Here is a 22,383-nt window from a genome sequence, read left to right as displayed (position 1 = left end):
CTAAAAAGGCCATCACTCCAGTCTGAATGCTGAGCTATATCAAGAGAATAACAGCAGAAAATAAAGCTAGACACAAAAAAGTGCTATGGTAAGGATGCAAAACCATTGTACTGCCACTGAGCTGCAGGACATAAGCTGCAAAACGATGATATCTTCACCAAGATAAGGTGGATGAACCATTACAATACCTTCCTTCATTGTCCTTTTAAGTCATAACCTCACTTCAAAGGCTACCACCTAAATAAATAAAAATAATATGCTTTGATAGATTTACATGTCTATCAATGATGATTGTAAACAGCACTACGGTTGCTGGCCAGCAGATAAATTTCTGTTTATGAGAGCACAGGTCCAGAATTTCTCTATTGCAAGATATATGCTCCAACAGTGTTAATTATACCATATCATCATAAATATAAACCTGATATTGTCAGAAAAAAACATAATGGCAAGCCAGTATATTACCTACCAAAGTCAACAGCTGATGCGTCGTCAAGCCACTGTTTGGTTACGTATATCTACATATGCCTTTCCTAAACAGTTCACTGCACAATCACTAACCCTCACATGCAAATGATGATAAGGGAATAGTTAATGTTAATGCTCACTGTCCTTCAAATAAATTTAAACTGACAGCTGAGCAATGCCAGGTGTGGAAGTGTCAGTCGCAGTAAGAGTGAATCCTGACTGACACAAGGAACCAAGAAACACTGCTCACTCTTCCCCCCTCCCCTCTCACCTCCACCCACTCCCACCCTTAGCCTCCCTAACTCTCCCTACCTCTTACAGCTCACTTCCCTGCCTTCTCTTTCTCTGGTTTCTTTGTTCTTTCTTCCTCTTCTCATTTTAATACGAACAGGCTAATACAAAAAGGAAACTACCAACTGTAATACAAAAGATGAATAAATCAATAATCTGAACTTATATATTTCTTCCATATTTGACAGTGCTGATTTCTTTGCCACATCCTGAGAGGGAGGTGAATGTCATCATTCTAATCTCATATGGACATGGACATTTTTCTATAATATTCACAATCTCTATCACCCTCCATTAACTATGCCTTATTTACAATAATTTTTTTCTCATCCACTTTTGTTCTTTTTTCCTTCCTCATACAAGCTCATGACCAAGAGAAGAAGCCTCTCAAATGACGTCCGTTCTTCTAATCCTTGTTCTCTGCTTCTCCCACTCTCTTTGCCATCCTCTTTCATATGTCTTTCTCTGTTTCCCCTATCTTTTTTCATTCTTTCTGCCAGTCTCCCTCAGGTTCTCTCTCGGTGTCTTCTACTACTCTGTTATCATTCATTCCCTTTACTACTTTCCCTTTCCTCACATATCCCCCTATCCCCCAGTTCTATCTCCCCTCCACCCTCCTCTACTTCTCTCTTCCCTGCTTCCTCTTCTTTATCCACCCCACAGGACAAGATAAATGTAACAATATATTTAAAAAGTTTTGTGCTTTGTTTAAAACTACAATTACCCTGCAAACAAAATCTCTAGTTGTTATTTTAACTACAGCTGTTATTAAACTAACACTCTATTATTCTCTTTGCATACTAACTTGGCATCACAGCAAAAAGTTTTACACATACACAAATCCACACACTTTAGCATGACAGAACACAACATTCACTCATTTTCCTGGACTAGTTCATGTTAGATTCCAGATGGAGATATTTTTATTATAATGAACAAAATACCAATACTGATATACAGTACACCATACAGTATTCAGTTTTCCTGGGAAGACAATACCACTCACGTCCACCTACTGACAACTCCATTCATATAATTGCACAGTGATAACACATCAGTGAGATTATTTCCAAGAATCCAAATACTGCATCATGTTCTTCCTTGTATTTGGCTTTAATGGATAACTGGCAGATGAATCTTGGAATACAAGAGGAAGAGAGGTAATCAAAGAAATAGCAGACCCTTTGCAAAACCTCATCAAGATATGAAAATAAAACAAATCCATGGATTGCACAGATGCATCCAGAGTGCAGCTTTTCTCCCTCCACTGCTTACACTGTCATGGTGAATTAACTAAACTCAATGCCCAGTTGCTTCATCTGGTGAATGACAGACTGAAGGTGCAGTAAATGAAGACAAAGCACCAACACTATCCACTAATGCACAACACATCAAAATAACAAAAGGCACAGAGGCAATTTTTGCACTATAGTCCAGGAGTCAATGCAGAAAAAGCATGTTGTGTGAGAACCAGAACAGAAACAACTAAGAAATAACTGTACAACAGCAAAATAATGTACAAAAATAAATAGATAAAAATAAATCAATATTTTGTCTGCCACATCATAATAGTTAAATATATTTCTTTAGTGATCTGAGTCCTCTCCTCCAACGACTCAGCTTTTTATACTTATTCAACTAATCAGGATATGTACTGTGCTTGCTACAAGATGTGTAAATAACTGTCTATGAAGAACATATAGCCAATGTTGTCACAGCACCACAAGTAAGAGGAGAGAGGAGTTCATAGTTTAAAAAAAAAAAAAAAAAAAAAAAAAAAAAAAACTTAAAATCAATTAACTTTAAAAAAATTTCTGAAGCTACAATTTCTGAAAACCAAGCCTAACACCTACCTTTACTCTTCGGCATTTTCTCAATCCTCCCACTTCTCTCCCCTCTTTTTCTCCCCTAATTTCTCTATCATTCCATTTCTCTCCACTTATTTCTTCCCCAATTTTCTCTCTATCCTCCCACTTCCCCACTCAGTCTTTCCTCCCAAATTTTTTCTATGTTCTCTTACTTCTCTTCTCTCATTTCCTCCCTTATTTCATCTATCCTCCCACTTCTCTCCACTCCTTCCTTCTCCAATTTTTTCTTAATCCTCTCATCTCTCTCCACTCCTCCCCAGTCCTCATCCTCCCACGTCTCCTCCATTCTTTTCTTCCCTTATTTTCTCTCTGTAATTCCATTTTCTCCACTCCCTTCTCCTCCTCCTCTTTTTTTCTACTCTCCTATTTTTCTCCACCCCTTTCTTTCTAGACTTTCTCTCCTACTGTCTGTACTACAAGTTTCAAGCTTATGCCACTTATTTCTTTATCTCACCTTTCAACTCTGGGCTACCAGTCTCAAATCTGTTTTACTTTTTCCACTATTTGCTCCTTTTTATAATCTGCTGGGTTGACAATACATCTCTCTTATCTTACTTATTGCTTTACTCCTTTCTTAATTTTAAAACTCTAAACTTTCACTCTTTGGACTCTGTCTCTCTTTCCATTCTCCTCCTATTCCTTCCAACTCTCCAATTCCTCCTAGATCTCTCTGCTTTCTCTGCCCCTCTCTCTTCCAATTTCTAGCTCTTTTTATTTCCTCCTCTGGACTCTTCTCAGATCTTCCCTCCTATCTCTTATTATGCTTTCTCTCCTCTCATTTTCTTTTTAGATCTTTACTTCTCCCCCCTTAATCAGTACTTTTTTCTTTCTTCATAGTTTTACCCACTCAATTAAAATCTTTATGCCTCTTTTATTTTTCCTCATGCTTTCACAAATCTCTCTTCCTATCCGTTTACCTTTCTCCTCCTACACCTTCATCTCTCTCTGTCCATACATCTTTCCTCCAAACTTTCCTCTGCCTTTGTTCTTTCCTTGAACATACTTTTACAGTTCTGCTCCTGTTACATTCTGTAACTTGAGCCTTTCTTCTTTCTATATCTTTGTATCTCATTCAACACCTCTGCACATCTTTCTTCGTACATCTTCATTCATCTCTTTCCTTGTATCTTAGCTCCTCTCTCCTCCACTGGGTACCTAAACTTTTGTCCACTAATTCTGTCTTGAGATACACATACCTTGTGTCACCGGCTGTGCAGAAAGATCACCACCTTCTGGGAACACTTCAGTGGGGCCCCTGGTAGAGGTCGTCTGCCGGGTCTCTACAGACGTCTGAGTGAAACCATCTGTTGGAGGTGGGCCCAGGTTAGGTTGGGCCAAGTTAGGTGAAATAAGGGTGGCTGAATTAGATTGGTTTACATTAAAGTGGCTGAATATTAAAGCTGTTACATGTATTAGTTTAACTTCTATAAAGAATAAGTAATGTTACTCAATGGTATACTGTGTTAACCACAAACTTTTAAGGTCATTTTCAACAAAACTGCAGCTAAGTTCCTCAAAATGCAAATAACATTATATGCAAACAGGTTTACATGCTTAAAAATGAGTGAATACTTCATTTAGAAAACAATACTTTATGATGGTTTAAAACAAGAAACAACACATCACTTTTATATCATAAGAGCTAGACAAATTTAAAATGTTAAATACAAGATTAGTAAGTTTAAAGTGCAGAAAAAGAAAAAATTAAATGTGGGAATAGCAAAATTAGGAAATGTTAAACGGAAATAAATTAGCATTAAATCCTTATATGCATATTCAAACCACTAAGGTATTAAAAGGAGGAGCCTGTTAACTACCACGGCTAACAAAAGTAATACCTAGCTGCTTTGCTCTACATATCTCTATCTATAAGACTATCAGAAACTAGCAGTACATGATCTAACAAATGTATGCAACACAGGATGTGGGTAAGTGTATAGCTAGCTGAATGTTAAATTCTATCTATCTATCTATTGCCAGACGCCATAATCCCGTAAGGGGTGGCCATTTGGCTTTGAGTTATTTGTTTTACGGGGAGGGGCACTAACCCTCCACCAACCCACTTGTTGACACATAGGGAGCACGTATGGTTTGGTTATATGGTTACAATCCAGTGTTATAAATGGTTTCTTGGCTTACAGGAAACCATTTGGCTTGTCACTCAATGCAAAGCCACCTGTAAAGGAAAGAAAAGCAATAAGAAGTGACAGGAAAGATGGGAAAAATAGGAAGTTAGGAGGGCAGGCAAAGAAAAGGAATGATAAAGGCTAAGGAAGAAGTAGGCAGCACTACATCAAGTGAGGGGATGATGGTCACCGCCACCTACCACAACGTTAAATTCCAATTTCATAATTACGTAAATGGATAGAGGTACAGTAAATATACAATTTCAACGTTAACTTAATGCTATACTAGCATGGCTAATAATAATCACTAACAGTAAAGTTAAGCAAGGGATATGGCATGGCTACAGAAGAATCTGCCTCTTAATAATTATCAGTCCATTTCTAAATGAGTAAGTCCAAGATAAATAAGTTTCAAAATATTTTTCCTACTTGTGAATAAAGGAAGAGGTTGTGTAGATCAGATATTCATCCTTAGGTCTTTAGTGAAAAAGTTTCCAGAGAAGGGAAAGAAGTTGTATGCAGCCTACATGGATTTGAAGAAAGCATATGACAGAGTGGACAGACAAGGACTGTGGAAAATATTATGAATATATGGAGTAAATGGGAAGTTGTTGAATGCCGTGAAGAGTATGTATGAGGGTGCTAAGGCTGCAGTGTGTATGGATAATGAACTGAGTGAATTTTTCTATCTAAAAGTTGGACTGAAACAAGAATGTTATGCCTCCAAGGCTGCTCAATCTGTATATGGATGGGGTTATAAAAGATATACAGTACAAGGCAGGGCAGTGGATGCTGCAGTGGCCCTAATGAGAGAGGGCAGCGTTTGGAAACTCACTGTACTGTTGTTTGCAGATAATACTGTATTGTTAAGTGAAGACAAGGGGGAGCTGCAAGGCTTGGTGAATGAATCTGGGAGAGTGTGTAAGAAACGGAATCTAAAGGTGAATGTAGGGAAGAGTAAAGTGATGGTCTTCGAAAGAAATGAAGTCACTGAATGTACAGTGAGGCTAGACGATAAGGAAATGGAAAATGTCAGTGCATATAAGTGTGATGAGTAAGGATGGAAGTTTAGAGGATGAAAGGTTGCTGGTTCTTTGAAAGCAATGATAATAAATAAGGAAATAAGGATGGACGTAAAAAATTCACTGTATGATAGTAATGAAATAACAACTCTAACGTATGGAAGTGAAGCTTGGACCGTGTTGGAAGGACACAAGTCAAGAGTGAGAACAGTGGAAATGAGTTATCTGAGAGAAGCATGTGGAGTTGCAAGGAGAGAGAGACTGACAAATGAGGAAGTGAAGGAGCACTGATGTGGATGTGATATAAAGCGTTAGGAGAAATACACTGAGGTGGTTTGGCCATAACGAGAGGATGGAGAGTGAGAGACTAACAAGGAAAGTGTATGTGAGTGAGGTGGAGAGGATGGAGAGTGAGAGACTAACGAGGAAAGTGTATGTGAGTGAGGCGGAGAGGAGGAGAGGGAGGGGGAGGCCGAGGATGAGATGGAGGGATGGAGTGAAGTGGTATACTAGAGAGGGGGATGTGAGCTGGGGGGAGGGCAGTGAAATGGCGAGGGACAGGGCGACATGGAGGTGATTTGTTTGTGGCCACCCCTCATGGAATTAAGGCGTCTGGCAATTGACAGACGGAGAGTAAATAAACATCTTCCAATTAGTGATGGTGTTTTAAAAAGTACAGTAACATACTACACCAGAATTGTGACTTATGTAACTTTTATCCTTTTGAGATCTAGTGTTTACTCTTAATCTGAATAAAACAGTATGGCAGTAACCTGAATAAAACACTATGTAGTCAGTAGTCCTGAAAGGGTTAATGAGATAGTTTTGTTAATTCTCTGAGGCACAGCTGTCACTCCTAAGCTAAATTAAATCAATTTGGAATAGCCTGGATAAAACAGAGTACGTAAGTGATCACTGGCCCCATTTTTTGACATTCTTTATGAGGCGTAAATTTCTCCATATACATTATACAATACCATTATCTCTAGCACCCTACTCTGATTCCTTCCTCATTAACAAAATTACATAATAGTGAACATACACAGACTTCATATCACATCATTTTAAAAAATCCATTAACACTAGTAACTATGCCATACCTGGCTCCTTACACAAGTGATGCACTATCAAATCATCTCTTTTATGTGATATGACAACTTGTACCGGTGAGTCTTGAGGACCCCTGAAGCACAAGTCCCACCTCAACTACATAATTGCATTTGGGGTGGGGATTGAGGTCACTTCCTCTGCCATAATCCCATTATGAAGGGTGTGGGGGGAAGCATGCTTGGGGCTTCCTTGAGCTCGTGCCTTTCCACCTGCCCTAGATTAGGTTCAAGTGAGGCCACCACAGACACAGCCCGACTCTTTATATTCTAACATATAAACTGGCCTCCAAGGTGTTCCAGTAACCTATGGCAGACCTAGTAAAGTCACTGGTTAATATGAACTGCAAATTACAAAACTAAGTGCTCTCATACTGAAAAAGGTCGACAAGAGATGTGGGTTAAGCCAGTTACACATATTTCGTCATCAGTGCTTCCTTATTTGCTTGGACAGCAAGTACAAAGGAATATTCATGCAGGGATATGCAAAGCTCCGAAAGTCAGTCTCTCATATGTTATATACGTCTTCTAGGTTCAAAACAAATTAATTTAAATTCCCCTTCAACAGTAAAATGCACAAACAAAAGTTGCTTCATTAACTATCTGTTACTTGTGGCTATCTTCTTCATTTTTAACATAAAATGTAATAACTCACAGCCTATTCTGCTACTAGTGTTATCACTTATTAGTAAAATTCCTAACAATTACATGACTCACTTTGTACAAAGTAGCTCAATTAACAGTCCTAGAAAACAAAATATTGTTAAATATGAATACTGAGAAAAACACTCAGATGGAGAAAATCATGACTTAGATGTAAAAAAAAATTAACAAACAATTCATCATAACAATAGAGAGAGCTGGAAACATAAGAGGAAAAGGCTCAAGTAAAACACCAATACTGACACCAAACAACCAGAGACAAGAGCAGACTGCACTCGGTCTCCACATTACATTCACTGAGGTAATGAGAGGCAGTAGCAATAGGTGGGTGGAAGCCCCTCTCCCCAGCACAAAGCTTCAGGATGAAATCTTACCAGTTCATTTGTACCACACTGGAGCTTTGGGAAAACAGTTCATGCATATTAAGGTCAAAGGGTTCATGCAAATACAATAGCATTCACAAGAACTGTATTATAAGAGGTAAGATAGAAGGTGTATGTATTAAAAGGTTTAAAAAGCAGTGTAATCGAGCAGTCATGCTGACATGTACACAAAGTAGTTTAAGTTCTGTATGTACGAAACACTGGCATCACCAAAAACCTACCAGAAGGAGAGTGCTCATCATTATTGAAACTGGAAACATCATCACCCACCAGTGTTAGAGTATGTTACATGTGACCATCCAAGACTCAGCACTCATTCACTCATCACAACCCTGCTTCCTATCTCTACCATCTCCTGACATGATGTTCATTCAAATAACCCCCTGCTTTCCAACTTAAAATTTTTTATGACTGAATTCTAAGTGGCCTTGGACACACAACACCTCTTTCCTTGTGACTCATTCTACACAGTACATCTCAAAATCCTCTTGCTATTACAACTGATGTCAACTATGTCAATATTAAAAGGACATACAAACATTATGAGACAATGTTACAGTTAAATATGCAAAATAAATTACAAGAGAACAGGTACTGTGATGTCTCTTATGACACTTAGGATACAGGTCTTAATCCTCTGTGTTTCTTGTGTCTGAGCTGGCCTCCATCTGCTGAGCCACCACAATTCACTGACATGTCAATGACACTCTCCTCATGCTCAGCATGTCATAAAAAATGCCTGAATTATCACCTATAGTATCCAATCTATATGACACATGACTATTCTTTATAAAGGAAACTTCACATGTAAATCCCACCTAAATGATACAGGACTATTCTTTTTTATGGCAACTGATATTTTTCCTCCTCCCCCCAAAAAAAAAATCCTAAATTATTCTACATGAAGAAATATCATCTCCAAACAAAATATAAATGTTTGCTTATTTTTGTTTTTACAACAAACACATTAAGGTCAAGCATGTTAACAAAAAATTCATCTTAGTTTTGTCCTTATACACTGATCTACTGTGAAAAAGAGTAACTGTGCTGAACTATGATGGTGCTGACATGTTTATATCAATTTGGTTCTGTGAGAGAAATTATATGTCACAAAAAGGCAACATAGCATAACCAAGTCGTATGTTTAAGTAAAAGAAAAACGTGCTTATGTGAGAACACCAATGTGCTGCATTTACTGCTTGTATTACTGTATCTTTAAACAAATCATGTCATCCCTCATCTACATCAAAGATATGAAAATTAATCCATTTTAGTGAGCTTACATGAAAAAATGTTCTGAAGTATCCATAAAATAAAATAAGACAGGTGCACTCAGTATTGTTGTAGAATCATCAGTGATACAAGACTAAATGACACTAGCCTAGGCTCAGACACAACAAAGGTCACCCAAGACAATCAACTGATCTAGGAGACAGGTGAAATTAAACAAAAATGCACTTAATCCAATTGTGGAAGAAGTGGCCCAATCAGGAGAAAAGGTTTTGATGATACAGTATAAGCATACAAAGCAACCTAAAGTGTAATGGGTTTTGATGATAAAAGCATATTCGACTTAGACTGTTAATTCAAAATAAAATTAATTTGCACTTTTACCCTCTCATAACCTAGCCAAATTATAAACAGCATTTCTATACCTGAAGTTACTCTCACTTGCAGAGAGAAAGTTCTACCTCTACACATACATCAATTTAACTATCCAATCCTATATTTTTAAAATATAGTACTTAGTTTCCTATCTCATTCTCTACTGATATAAAACATACCACTTAATGCATAAGTAAACATGGGTATTTGGTATTTCACACACACACACACACACACACACACACACACACATATCTCCTCCAAGTCCTTCCTAGGCAATAACTAATTCTGTTCATGTACCATCCACTATGAATTTTTGTATGAAAAAATACATCGCCTAGTCTGTCTCTCATTTCACACTCACACACTCATCCAAGAGAAAAGTTAGCCAGTGAAACAGGAACCACCTAGAAAGACTGAGGAGTGCTGGTGAGAGGAAGGTGAGGCCCTCGGTTAGTTCCCACAGTGAGTATTTGTTAGCAGTGGTAGCCAGTTTTGTTCCATCTTCAGGCCACCCAGGTGCAAGATGAAGGTACGCCCAGGTCAGGTGAAGTGAAGAGAATGGCGACATAAATGTAAGAGTTGACCAGGTGTGGAGAGGAGACTGTGTTAGAGACAGTCTCACCAATAATATGTTTACCATTCTTGACTTGTAGTTTAAAGGAGGACTGATGGTTGGTGGTAAAAGATTATGAAGAAAATACATGGTATAAAAAATAATATTTAGGTATTATGTTACATCACTACTGGCTGTAATTTTATGCTACATCACTACTGGCTGTAATTTTCTAAATGCTAAGACTTATTATCCTCTGAACTATAATCAGCAGACAAAACTCTCATAATCATCAGAGGAATTTCTGATTATTAACACTGTTCAAAACTAAAGTATTCTCATGAACATTAAGGTGATACAACATATTATGAATGCTTGTACCGGTACTGTACTGGACTAGATCAAGCCTGAGTATGATTAACATTAGTTCATTGTCCTCCAGCACATAGAACTGCTTTGTTACCTTTATTGTACATATGCTCCATCTCCTCACCACAACCAACAGTCCTCCCTTACTCTTCTGTCAAGTGTCAAGCAACATATTAATTGGCATCATTTCAGTTCTACCTGGGGTGGTGTTGACAGTTGTGGTTGTGATGATGGTGGTGGAGGAATCAGAGGGTGCAACATCAGGGATGGTGGCATCAGAGGGAAGGACATCAACAGTGGTAATGATGTCAGATGTGGGGATACCATCAGTAGCAGCAGTGTCTGTTGGAAGTGCTGCTATGGTGGTAGTGTCATCTGAGGGGGGTGCAATATCAGTCGTGACAGTGGTGTCCCCAAGTAACTCCTCTACAGAATCTGGTGCAGATACATCAGTGCTGATAGTGATGGTGGAAGGTGCCTCGCCCTCACAAGGCACGGCAACAACTGGAGTGGCAGTGGGCTCAGAAATGTCCTCAGAAGTGTAGGGTGCAGGTGTTAAATCAGATGAGACACCAGTGGGAGAAGAAGGTGCCTCAGTGATGTCCAAAGCACCAGCCTCCTCCATGATGTCTACAGGTGCTTCAGTGACGTCAGCAGCAGGTGCTTTACTGACGTCACGGTGAGGTGCAACATCAACGCCAGTGAACATATCGACATCTTTTGCCTCAACGAGTTCAAAATCTGTGTCCTCAGTGGCATCATAAGATGGCTCGCTGGTCTCAACACCAGGTACTGGTACTTCACTGGTATCTATAAGAGCTGCCACACCACTTTCCTCTTCAGGTACCTCACTGGTCTCAAATGCAGATACCTCTGTAGTTTGAACAATGACTGCCTCATCAGGTTCCAAACAGGTTTCCACTGCAGGTGTTTCAGTGATCTCAGAAGCTGGTGCCTCGCTGGTTTTGACAACAGTTACTTCAGTGGATTCAACTGGTGCAAGGCAGACTTCAATGGGAGGTGCTTCAGTGCTCTCCATACCAGGTGCCATATCCGCTTCCTTTACAGGCACCTCACCGGTCTCAACAGCAGGTGCCTCACTGGTCTCAAAAGCAGGTACCTCACTGGTCTCAAAAGCAGGTGCATCACTGGTCTCAAAAGCAGGTGCCTCAATGGTCTCAAAAGCAGGTGCCTCACTGGTCTTAAAAGCAGGTACCTCACTGGTCTCAACAGCAGGTGCCTCACTGGTCTCAAGAGCTGGTATCTCACTGGTCTCAAAAGCAGACACCTCACTGGTCTCAAGAGCTGGTGTCTCAGTGGTCTCAAAATCAGACACCTCGCTAGTCTCATCAGCGAGTGTCACAGTGGTTACAGGAGCAGGTACAAAACAGACTTCCATAGTAGGTGCCTCAATGGTCTCAATGTCAGACACCTCACTAGTCACAACAGTGGATGTCTTGGTGATTTCAGGAGGAGGTTCATAGCAGACTTCAAGAGCAGGTGTCTCACTGGTGTCAAAAGCAGGTGCCTTGCTGGTGTCAAAAGCTGGAGCCTCGATGATTTCAAAAGGAGAGTCTTCAGCAGTGTCAGAAGCAGGTGCCTCACTGGTGTCCAAAGCAGGTGCCTCAGTAATGTCCAAGTGATGTGCCTCAGTGACATCATGGTGAGGTGCAACATCAATCGTGTGCAGAGGAGGTGCAGTAGTGTCGTGGATAACAGGAGAGGGCAGTGACGGAGGTTCGTGCTCCACCACAACCTGAGAGGTGGCATGAACCTGGCCCTCTCGCTTCTGAGCCACCACCGCCTCTTCCTTCACACCCTCCACCTCCTCCAATTTCTCCGCTACAGTCGAGTGCAACAACAAGTGCCAAGGTAAGCGGAGTGGACATGATACAGAAGTTCTTACACCTTTCCATTACACACCCACATACTCATTCCTTCACATTCATCATCATCATCATCATGACTTTTTCTAAACTCTTGCACCTTCTCACTGCACATCCACACAACATTCCTTTACATTCATAAACCTCATCTTCATTTGTCCCTTTTTAAACTCTTACACCTTCCCTTACATGTCCTCAAAATAATTCCTTCATAATCATCACCATCAACATCATTATCATTGTCATCCTGACTGGTTTTTAAGCTCTCACACCTGTCCATTATACAGCCATATGACCATTCCTTCACATTCAACAACATCACCTCATCATCATCCTGACTCTTTTTTCCTACCTAAAGACTGGCTAAGGTAGAATCCTGTAATCAGGAATGAGAAAGTATGAGTGTTCGAAAGCTGACAACAGCATGCCCAGTGAAAATGGGCCATACAATTACTTACACATATTTCTAGCCACTGGAATTGGCTCCGCCACACAAGCCTAAACATAAGCACATTTTTTTCAAACACAGCTCATAACTATTTTCCCTCCAATCTACTCTTCATGATCTCCAAACCTGCTATTCCCTCAGCAAATATCCAAAACATCTATACAAAACTATGATCCACTTACATCCATATTCACCCAATCCATAACACTACTCACCCATCTATCTTCATAACCAGCAATCAAATACTTAGTCATCAGTTACATACACATCAATCAAATACCATGTACACATCCCTTCACCCCACACACACACACACACACACACACACACACACACACACACACACAATCCCAGAGCAAGACAAGCCCACACAGTGACATCACACCCAACAAACAGACAAAACAAACAAACAGACAAAAGAACAATTCTGTAGTGTGTGCCAAGGGACAGCCTACACACCCAAAAACTTAACTGTGTGATGCAAAGTGTGATGTGATCATAAGATAGGTACAGCTGTTCTAAAAGATACACAGTCTACACACACAAAAATCTGGAACTGGAAATAAATTAGGAGGTACACAATCAAAAATTTAAGAATCTCTACTCTGAATGGAAGAATAAAAATCTACTAAATCACTTTTAAGGTAATATATGAAAAGCTACTGGAATGGAAAAATAGCTATGTAAATTAAATGTTCACTATTCTGGATGTATCATAATCATGCTTTATATGGTAGGGCAAATCTGGGTATCTTCACTTTATACCATGCATGTGACTGTGTGAGCAGTTTATGGCTTTATGTCTGCCTTGCAAGCTCTTCATATCTGTAGTGTGGTTTATGTACAACTTGCATATGTAATAGCATGTCATCAGAATAAAAGTGTCAACCACCACAGTTCTAAGATGATTCCTCAATATACAATAACACATACACAGACATACAATTGTCCCAAATCCCACAGAAACATCATGATCCCTTGGCTTTTTTTTTTTTTTTTTTTTTTTTTTTAACCTAACTTTATAAATTCGGTTATCATAAAAATGCAACGCCATCTGACAAGATCAGTCTAAACATATGAACTACAGTACACACAATAATCTCAGCCAAAGGGTCATATGATTCAAAATGAATACTGTAAACCAATTCTGCTACACTGACAGTTCATTGACACTACGGACCCTACACAGCTGGTGCATCATCATATAGGGATCTGGGACTGACCATGAAACCATAATTCTACTCACAACACTCCTGATCTTGCCTAAAAACTTGTGAACTTATGAATACTTTACACAGCAAGCAATTTTGAAAAAAATTGGGGGGGGGTAGCTGCATTTTGGCAAGGAATCAATCCATACGCAAAGGGAATGGGAGGATTACTGGAATGAGAGGGAAATGATGCGCGTGCGTGCTTAATTCTTGCCGCTCAAACTGAACTAACAGTTCTCCAGGAGAATCCATCAAGCCCTGACCTGACCTGACCTGACCAAAGCCGGTCAAAACTCATGAGACAATTTACCTTCTGGTTTGTCCGTCTTTCTCTTCTCCTTGAATTTCTCCTCCAGCTTCTCATCCAGCTTGCCCAGTTCCTCACCCAACTTCTGCAAGATGGCCGACTTATCCTCCTCAGCCTTCATCTTGTCTGCTTCGCTGCTGCCCACAGTGCCAGCGGTCTGCTTATGAACGACAATGTGTTCTTGGACTGAGCCGTCATCAGCGGTGGTAAAGGAGCGAGTCTCAGTGGTGGTGGTGGTGATGGAGGTGTCACCAGGGCCTTTCAGCACCTCGGTCTTGGTTGTTGTGGTTTGCTGGATCTCTGGTTCATCCTTCTCCTTGGGTTTCTCTTCTTCCTTCTTCATTGGAGTGGATGTTGCGGTGATGGCAGAGAAATCTGGCTCCTTGGGTTCCTCTCGACTCACTTTTTCCTCAGCTACAGCCTTCTCCTCACCAGCATATTTCTTCTCTTCACTCTCATATGTTGGGGATAAGTCAACAGCACGCTGCTCCCGGCTCTTGTCTGGAGGTTGGCAGGACCAGTCACAGTCAGGGCCATATCATTGAATCTCAGTGGCACGTGTTTGACAAATCCAATGAATGAATGTTAGACAAATGAGCATGAATCAGTGTTCCAATTACTGATTAAACAGTTAACTCATTTCACTAATGTTCATTCACTGGGAAAGCAACTCTCTGGCACTGATATTTAATGGTAAGGCACTGAATACCTACAGTACCACTAGCACATAACAAGTGGGTTGGCAATATATAGGAAAGAATTTGTTGTAGCATAAAATTATAAATTATATATTCTGCTGAAACTGTGTATAAAATATATCATTACATTCCACTCTACACCCATCATTATACTGCAGTACAAGATCAAGCATCTGTGCTTACAGCTGAGTTAGTTAAATATACTACACAATGATATAAATTTTAATGAAAGATGACATCACATTGTGCAACTCAGTGTAACCAGGGGAAAAAAATGGCCCACAGTCTATTATTTGCTCGTACTCTACTTACTACACAATAACTTGATGTGCTAATACAGTGATAAAATATAATCAAGATCATAAATTCTACATATTCCTCAATTGAACATGGCTGTCATTTTGCACTTCACTATCTATAAACACTGAAAACTAAGGTAGACAAATATCAACATTATACTGATTTCACAATGATTAAAAAAAAAAAAAAATCCTTCTAACTGAAAGAACAGATTCAACACATAATGTGCTAAGAAACAAATTTGGCTGATACAGACACATACTGAAGCTTTACACACAACATTTGCCAATATAAATATGAAAATTTTACATACTTATCACCAATAATACAATCACCATATCAGACTTCAACACCCCCAGCAATATAGTTATCATGGTGTTAGCATATTCAACTGACAGTTACAAAAATTTCTGGTGACCTCAAAAACCGCCACTAATATACAGAGTACTTTTGTCATACACAGAAACTTTTAACTCACACTTAACTTAATCTACAACACCAGTCTAGTACACCTGGTAATGTGGTGGGCATTTGTGAAGCATGGATATTAAGAATTGGTGTTGCTGGGTCTGACGGTTTTGGTACTTAAGATGAAATTTGGCTTGTGAAGGGAGTGATCTACAGCCTAAAGATGTACTCTTATGTCTCTCTCATTCGCTCTGTCCACCACAATGTGCAGACCATAAGAATTGTGATGATACTTTTCAAGAAAGCAAAGGTAGCCATCACCATTTTGAAAAGCATCAGTCACACCCTTATATTCAGTCATATCGGTGGACAGACTGAGAGAGAAGGGAAGTCTTCAGTGTGCTTGACATTGGAGTGATGTCCACATTTTGAAGTGTTACAGAACAGTATATATGAAGCGAAATGTAACAACAAAGTGGATAAGAAAAACAAAAAAATATATATTTCTGAACCCCAGCTGTGGTGCCAATAAACAGGTAAAAGAAATGGTGATCGAGTTTATGCCCAAGCTCACTCTGGGGTTCGGCTCAGAGGCAGTAGTCTAGGAGTTGCCGTAACTTAGGTGTGCACTGAGTCTAAGATGGCTAGGTGATTGATGACTATCAGGCATCGTAAGAAAATTGAAATTGAAAAACACGTCAAATCCTTACGAATCATCCACAGTATCAATATTCTGTATTTGTTCACTGATCCATCACCCTATCTCAATTTCTCATGTTTATATAGAGATGTTAAACTCAATTTCCCAAGTTTCCCATGTTAGGAGGCGTTAATATTAATAAACTGTAAGGACTTTGCATTTTGGCATTTCATTTTCCCGGTCAGTTTCTCAGTGTCTGGTGAGAATCCATCCTATCTTCTGTGCAAATAACTCTGCATAATGTACTGTATATACACGTCTATGTCTGCCAAGACTACGGACATCTAGAATACTAAAGACCCACTCCTTGTTGTAAAATCACTATGACCAAATTACTGTATATACTGTAAGTAAAAACAAACTGCTTATCCAATATTATCAATATAAGTTATGGCTCCATCCTAGAGTACATATCCGGCAAGCAAATAAGGCAGGCGGAATAAAAAACCACTCACAGATTATCATATGACTAGAGGGGGGGGGCAACTATGGCAGAAAGAGTGAACAACTACAAGAGGACAGATGAACGTCTCACTGCTCGTACACGTCTACTAGAGTGGAGGTCTGGTCTGGTGTAGATAAATTTTTTCTAGTAATACGCATGAGCATTACTGCATACTGATTAAAATTAGAAAGGTTTTGTTTCATGTGAATGAAATTTGTTTCTAATCAGTATGCCTATGTATCAATGCATACTGTATGAGAGCTTATGTGTCTGTTTTTTCGGAAAGTCTAGCTAAAATGGATAGAAAAAAAGTATATGGACAAGCTGAAAGCAGTACTACAATGGTAAAAGTGAGTGAGGGAGTCTAAGAGAGACAAGTGGAGAACAGAGTTACCGTGGTAGGCACGCTGGATCTCCTCCTCCTCCTCTGCACTCTCTGCTTCCTGTCAGGGTAAAAGTAGGCAAGAGGATATGAGAATACTTTGGGTTAATTAAGGTTAGGTTATATTCAGTCCTAATTCTAATTACATTTTTCTTGTAAAATCTGACTAGAAGAAAAAAAAGTGCAATCACTCACTTTAAAATAGAATGAAATGACATTTTCTGAGAGCATTAATACAATACTTGATGACTAAAACACTGTGCCTAAGACTATGACTGAAAGTTCACAAACACTGTAATTGAGTTTTTCATTCATCCATCCACCATCCACTCTTGTGCTGCTCCATGAGGAACATAGGAGCCCGGGGCTAGGCAAGTTGGTCCAGACATTTAAGATGAGAGTGACCAGCCTCACTCATCCCTGAATACCATTACGTGAGCAATAACCCCAACCACCACTTTGATATAAACATGTCCAGGCTCAATCAAACTGGAGTGCCTTAATTACCCACAAAATCACCAGGTACCATAATTTGGTTATACGCTTACCACACAGCATAGTAAATGGTTTCCTGGTGTACAGGAAACCATCTGGCTTATCACTCAGTGCAGAGTTACCCATAGACAGAAGGGAGAGGAAAGACTGATGGAAAGAAAGACAGAAAGGGGAAGGAAGGAAAAAAGGAAGGAAGAGAGAAAAGGGCAGTCACCCAAGAGCAGCACTACATCGAGTGAGTGGATGACGAGCGCCCCCACCTACCACCCAATTGGGTTTTTGCCTAATATAAAAACCACTTCCCTCCCCCTTTACTACAGCAGCGTTCAATGCTTTTTGGGAATATGGTCCAAGTCAACCTGTAACAGGGTTGGAGGGCACATATTATGTTGTGTTGGAAACCTGGATGCACAGTGACCAAGAACTCCAATGTACAGTAAAGAATGCAAATCTGACCTTGTGTTATATTCTAAGTGGCAACACTCCTCCTTAGCAATTTATTTTGCATATTACACCTTAACAATGTCTTGCCATTTACTGCATGATGTTTTAATAATGACAGACATTTACATCAATATTATATATATGAGGACAGTGAAGTGCAATATGCACAAAAAACTGCTAGGGAAGAAGCATTATGATATCTCCATCGCCACTAAGAATTTGATCTGTAACCTAATGGCAAAAGTGCATGTTTTGATACCATTTACTGCTTGGAGGAATCCCCTCCAGTTGTGCAGGAGTCACCAACCCCCTTGGTGGTTTATGAAGGCAAAGTCATCTACTTGCCATGTAGCCTTGGACTGCACAGCAATTCTGTTATTCCACTGTTATTCAGTATTTTATCCTTGCCTGGCTACCAGCTTACTTCTTCGACTATACATATGAATTCTCCTCCTTTGGAAAGTTTTTTTTTTTTTTCTGTCTCAAAGTGGTAAAAAAAAAAAAAAAAATCAAATACTTGTACTGCAGAGCTATCATTCATAACTACTGATACGTATTTTAAGTACTGTATTTTCAAATTAAAATGTCTCAAATATAAAAAATCATTAGAAATTCATACAGCTTTGGCATTAGAAAACAATACTGCTTTAAAGAAGTACATATATAAAAAAGGTCCAAATTCTACTGGGTTTATGGATGGGAGTCGAAGTATTAAAAAGGGGTACAGTTATGCATTAAAAGGCCCCCTGAAAATATAAAAATATTACATGTACAGTCTTACTCACAACAGTGAATATCCTAAACAACACATCAATTTAGACAAGACTAGCAAAAGTTAATGAGGGAGCAAGTGACAGACTGGACAAGTGAGTGAGTGAGTGAGAGCAAGAGGGCAAGTGCAGAGGAGGAGCAAGTGTGATAGCAAGTGAGAGAGTCTATGGCTGGGCAGCAGGAAGACTCACCCTCAGTTCCTTGAGACGCTGCAGGGAGGGTGAGCATGCAAGAGCAATGCGGTCAGGCAAGAACGTTACATTGAGTTTATCGGGACATGGAATCTTAGCATGACATGGGACTTCTATGTATGTTTACAATAACGAGCAGCTGTTATTAGTGAAACTTATAACATCTGGAAGTTCTTCATTATATACATAAATTCTTACATCTGAAAGTTCTCCAGTACACTCAGAAACTAAAGTACATCAATGAGATTTTTAATGACAAATTCCTAGGAAGGACAACATGACTATGATTTATTAGAGAGTGAAATATAAACACAGAAACATATGACTGGTTGCAGAGGGTGGTAGAGATGAAGCTGGGTCTTGTATAATGTATAAGTTCCTATTAAGGGGGAAAATAGTCATCATTCGTTCTTGCTTTTTAGTAAAAGGAACATCAGCTTATATGGGTATGTTAAGTATACTATATTCTAAGCGGCAAGATGAAGGACTTATGATAAGCTCAACTAATATTTCAATAATCATAGCAAAAAAGCAAGGCTAGAATTGCCCTATGTAATGCCTAATAAAATCAAACATCTGTATTACACTAGATACTCAGCAATGCAATGAGAGAGAGAGAGAGAGAGAGAGAGACAGACAGACAGAGACAGACAGACAGACAGACAGAGAGTTAATTTACAAAACATAACACTTTTAGCTGAATCACTGGTTACTGATAAGAAATGTTTCACAAACCTGCAAATTAAAGTAAGCTGTTTAACTTTACTGTCCATGGCAGCTTCAAACAAAAAATGCTGCAGCAAGCTAACATTCCATGCAAGCCCTTCTTGTACATACAACTTTTCACTCATTTTATTTCGGTGATTCTTAACCTGAAGGACCCAGTGATGGTGCAGGAATTGAGTGAAAGACTTGTTCACACTGCTGGTGAACTAAGAGTTTGTGAGGTGTCCCCAAAAACTGTTCAGTAAATTTATATATGAATGAAGTTTATGATAAAGTCAAAACACACGTTAATGAAATGGGAGTGAATCTAGCGATGAATTATGAAGAACAGAATATTTAAAATCTTTTGTATGTAAATGATACATGATCTGCCTGCTAACAGTGAATAAGGTCTTTGCTTTCTGAGGTCTTTGTTTCTGGATCATACCCAACTAATCTACTGATGAGAAATGTGATGACAATGACAACGATGGTAACTCACATGTAGAGCATTTGTGCATCAGAAGAGCAGTGAATAAAAATATAAAATCTTTATCAAGGTACTGGGTCCAAAACAGGTTAATAACCCCTGATCTACTTAGTTATAGTTAAGCACTGCTGCAACTAACAAAAATAAGGTTCCTTTGTCGCTGACTGTAATGTCAAAAAAAGGATCATTTCAACATGTCTCAGCTGAGGTGAGAAGTGATGTAACTTCACTGTGCTTGGTAATCACTTTAGAAACTACCTCTAAAGTTTCATGTGATTTAACTGGGGAGCTCAAGAACTAAGGTGGAGGGATGGAGAGGAGAGTGGTACAAGTTGGGAGGAGGGCAGCTTGATGGTGGAGGACAGGATGACATGAAAGCAATTTATTCATGGCCTCTCCCTCTGGGATTAAGGTAGCTGTCCAAAGACAGACAGGCAGCATTCTACTGTAGTGTGACAACCGAAAACAAGCAATATTGATTCATGTTAACACATTCTTACTGCAGCATTCATCTTTTGTGGATACGACTCTCCTGTGTTTCTAGACCCTTTCCCACCTTCTGTACAAGTGGATTCCCTCAGTTTTTTATTTTTATGTGTCTGACTCTGGGCATAGGCTTCACTGCCTGCTATCAAGGCCCAGTAGTCCTCCTTAATACCGTACACCTCTACATGACACCACTGTCGGCACTAACACCCACCGTCCATAGTGAATACATGCTAGGGCTGTCTCATACAGGACTGGTGTATTGGTATTAGTGGGGGTATTTTTACGACATGTCGACAGGTCTTCTGGTAGATCAGTAAAGCCTGATTTAATGTAATTCAAATCCTTAATTCTGTTCCATCCCCCAGCGGGGATTTGAACCTGGGTCCGTTGGGACTGCAGACCACCTCTCTACTGATTGAGCCGCTGCCTCCCCCTTCTCCTAAAAACCCTGCTCAGTTCTTCTGCTTTTCCATGAGTTTTTAAACCCTTCTATCCAATATATTTTTAATTCATTCTGGCTATCTCTCGACATTTTCATTAAGTTCAGGAGAGATTCTGAATTAGATATAGCCATCATTAACAACTTCACTATTAATGCTTTATGTTTTGTTGAAAAAAACTGCTGGGATGCAACAATATGAAAGTAGCAAATTATGTCACCAGATTGACAGGATAATAGCAAATACCGTACATAAAACACAGTGCCCAAAGAGGATACAACACAGATAAATACCCTGTACAGTACATCCTCTTATATTTTTCCTTTAAGGTTATCCTTCTTTTCATGTACCCCTTGGACCCTGATCAGTTCTCTGGCATTTCTTGAGGAAGGTTTCCATGCACATATAGCACACAGTGTGCATAAAGTGATCGATACTACATGGCTGGACTCTGCTCTATGCTTCAAATCTACTTGGTGAGTTTTCTCATAAATATAATGAACACAGTACAGCATGATATAGGAAATATTAATATTGATGACATGTAATTTGGGCTTATGGCTGGCAAAGGGATCACTTAAGCAATATTCCTTGTCTGACAGCTTTAGGAAAAATATATAGAAAGGAGGAGAAAGTGATACTTTGCTTTTATTAACTTGGAGATGGCTTTTGGTAAAATGCTTGGGAAGGTGGTGAAGCAGGCAATGAAAAAGCTTGGGACTGAGGAATGCTGGTTTGAATGGTTATGGCAACATACAAGGGTGCTCACACCAAAGTGAGCATAAAAAGGTTTACTGTAACCCCTTATTATCATGGTGCTAGAAGCTCTCTCACCTGACTTCACAATTAGAAGGAGATACAGTATTGTTTGCTACTAGCCTGGTGTTGACTGCAGAGAATGAGAGGGTAGCAGAAGAAAGATTTAAGAAGTGGGGTGATGGAATGGGTTGCAGGGGTTTTAAAGTACACTATCTATCTATAGCCAGATCCCATAAGGGGTGGCCACAAGCAAATCACCTCCATGTCACCCTGTCCCCTGTCATTTCACTGCCCTCCCCCAACCTATGTCCCCCTCTCTCATATACCTCTCAACTCCATCCCTTCAACTCATCATTG

The 22,383-nt window shown here is 39.5% G+C and overlaps 1 protein-coding gene across 1 annotated transcript in view; it reads right to left on the bottom strand.

Moving 5' to 3' along the window:
- LOC145414397 (uncharacterized) overlaps nucleotides 1-22,383 on the bottom strand; it is a 321,717-nt gene that overhangs the window by 51,607 nt on the left and 247,727 nt on the right. Inside the window, exons 30-33 of the mRNA XM_080283937.1 lie at nucleotides 17,255-17,303; nucleotides 14,313-14,810; nucleotides 10,656-12,299; nucleotides 3,824-3,931 (exon numbers count right to left, since the gene is read on the bottom strand). Coding sequence (XP_080140063.1) covers nucleotides 3,824-3,931; nucleotides 10,656-12,299; nucleotides 14,313-14,810; nucleotides 17,255-17,303 — 2,299 coding nt within the window. The remainder of the gene's footprint in view (nucleotides 1-3,823; nucleotides 3,932-10,655; nucleotides 12,300-14,312; nucleotides 14,811-17,254; nucleotides 17,304-22,383) is intronic.

Source organism: Coenobita brevimanus, chromosome 13 (assembly GCF_032717465.1).
Source record: "Coenobita brevimanus isolate Jiangsu-jjx chromosome 13, ASM3271746v2, whole genome shotgun sequence".
Lineage (NCBI taxonomy): Eukaryota > Metazoa > Arthropoda > Malacostraca > Decapoda > Coenobitidae > Coenobita > Coenobita brevimanus.
Note: the sequence above shows the minus strand (reverse complement) of the source record. Positions and strands in the feature narration are given on the sequence as shown.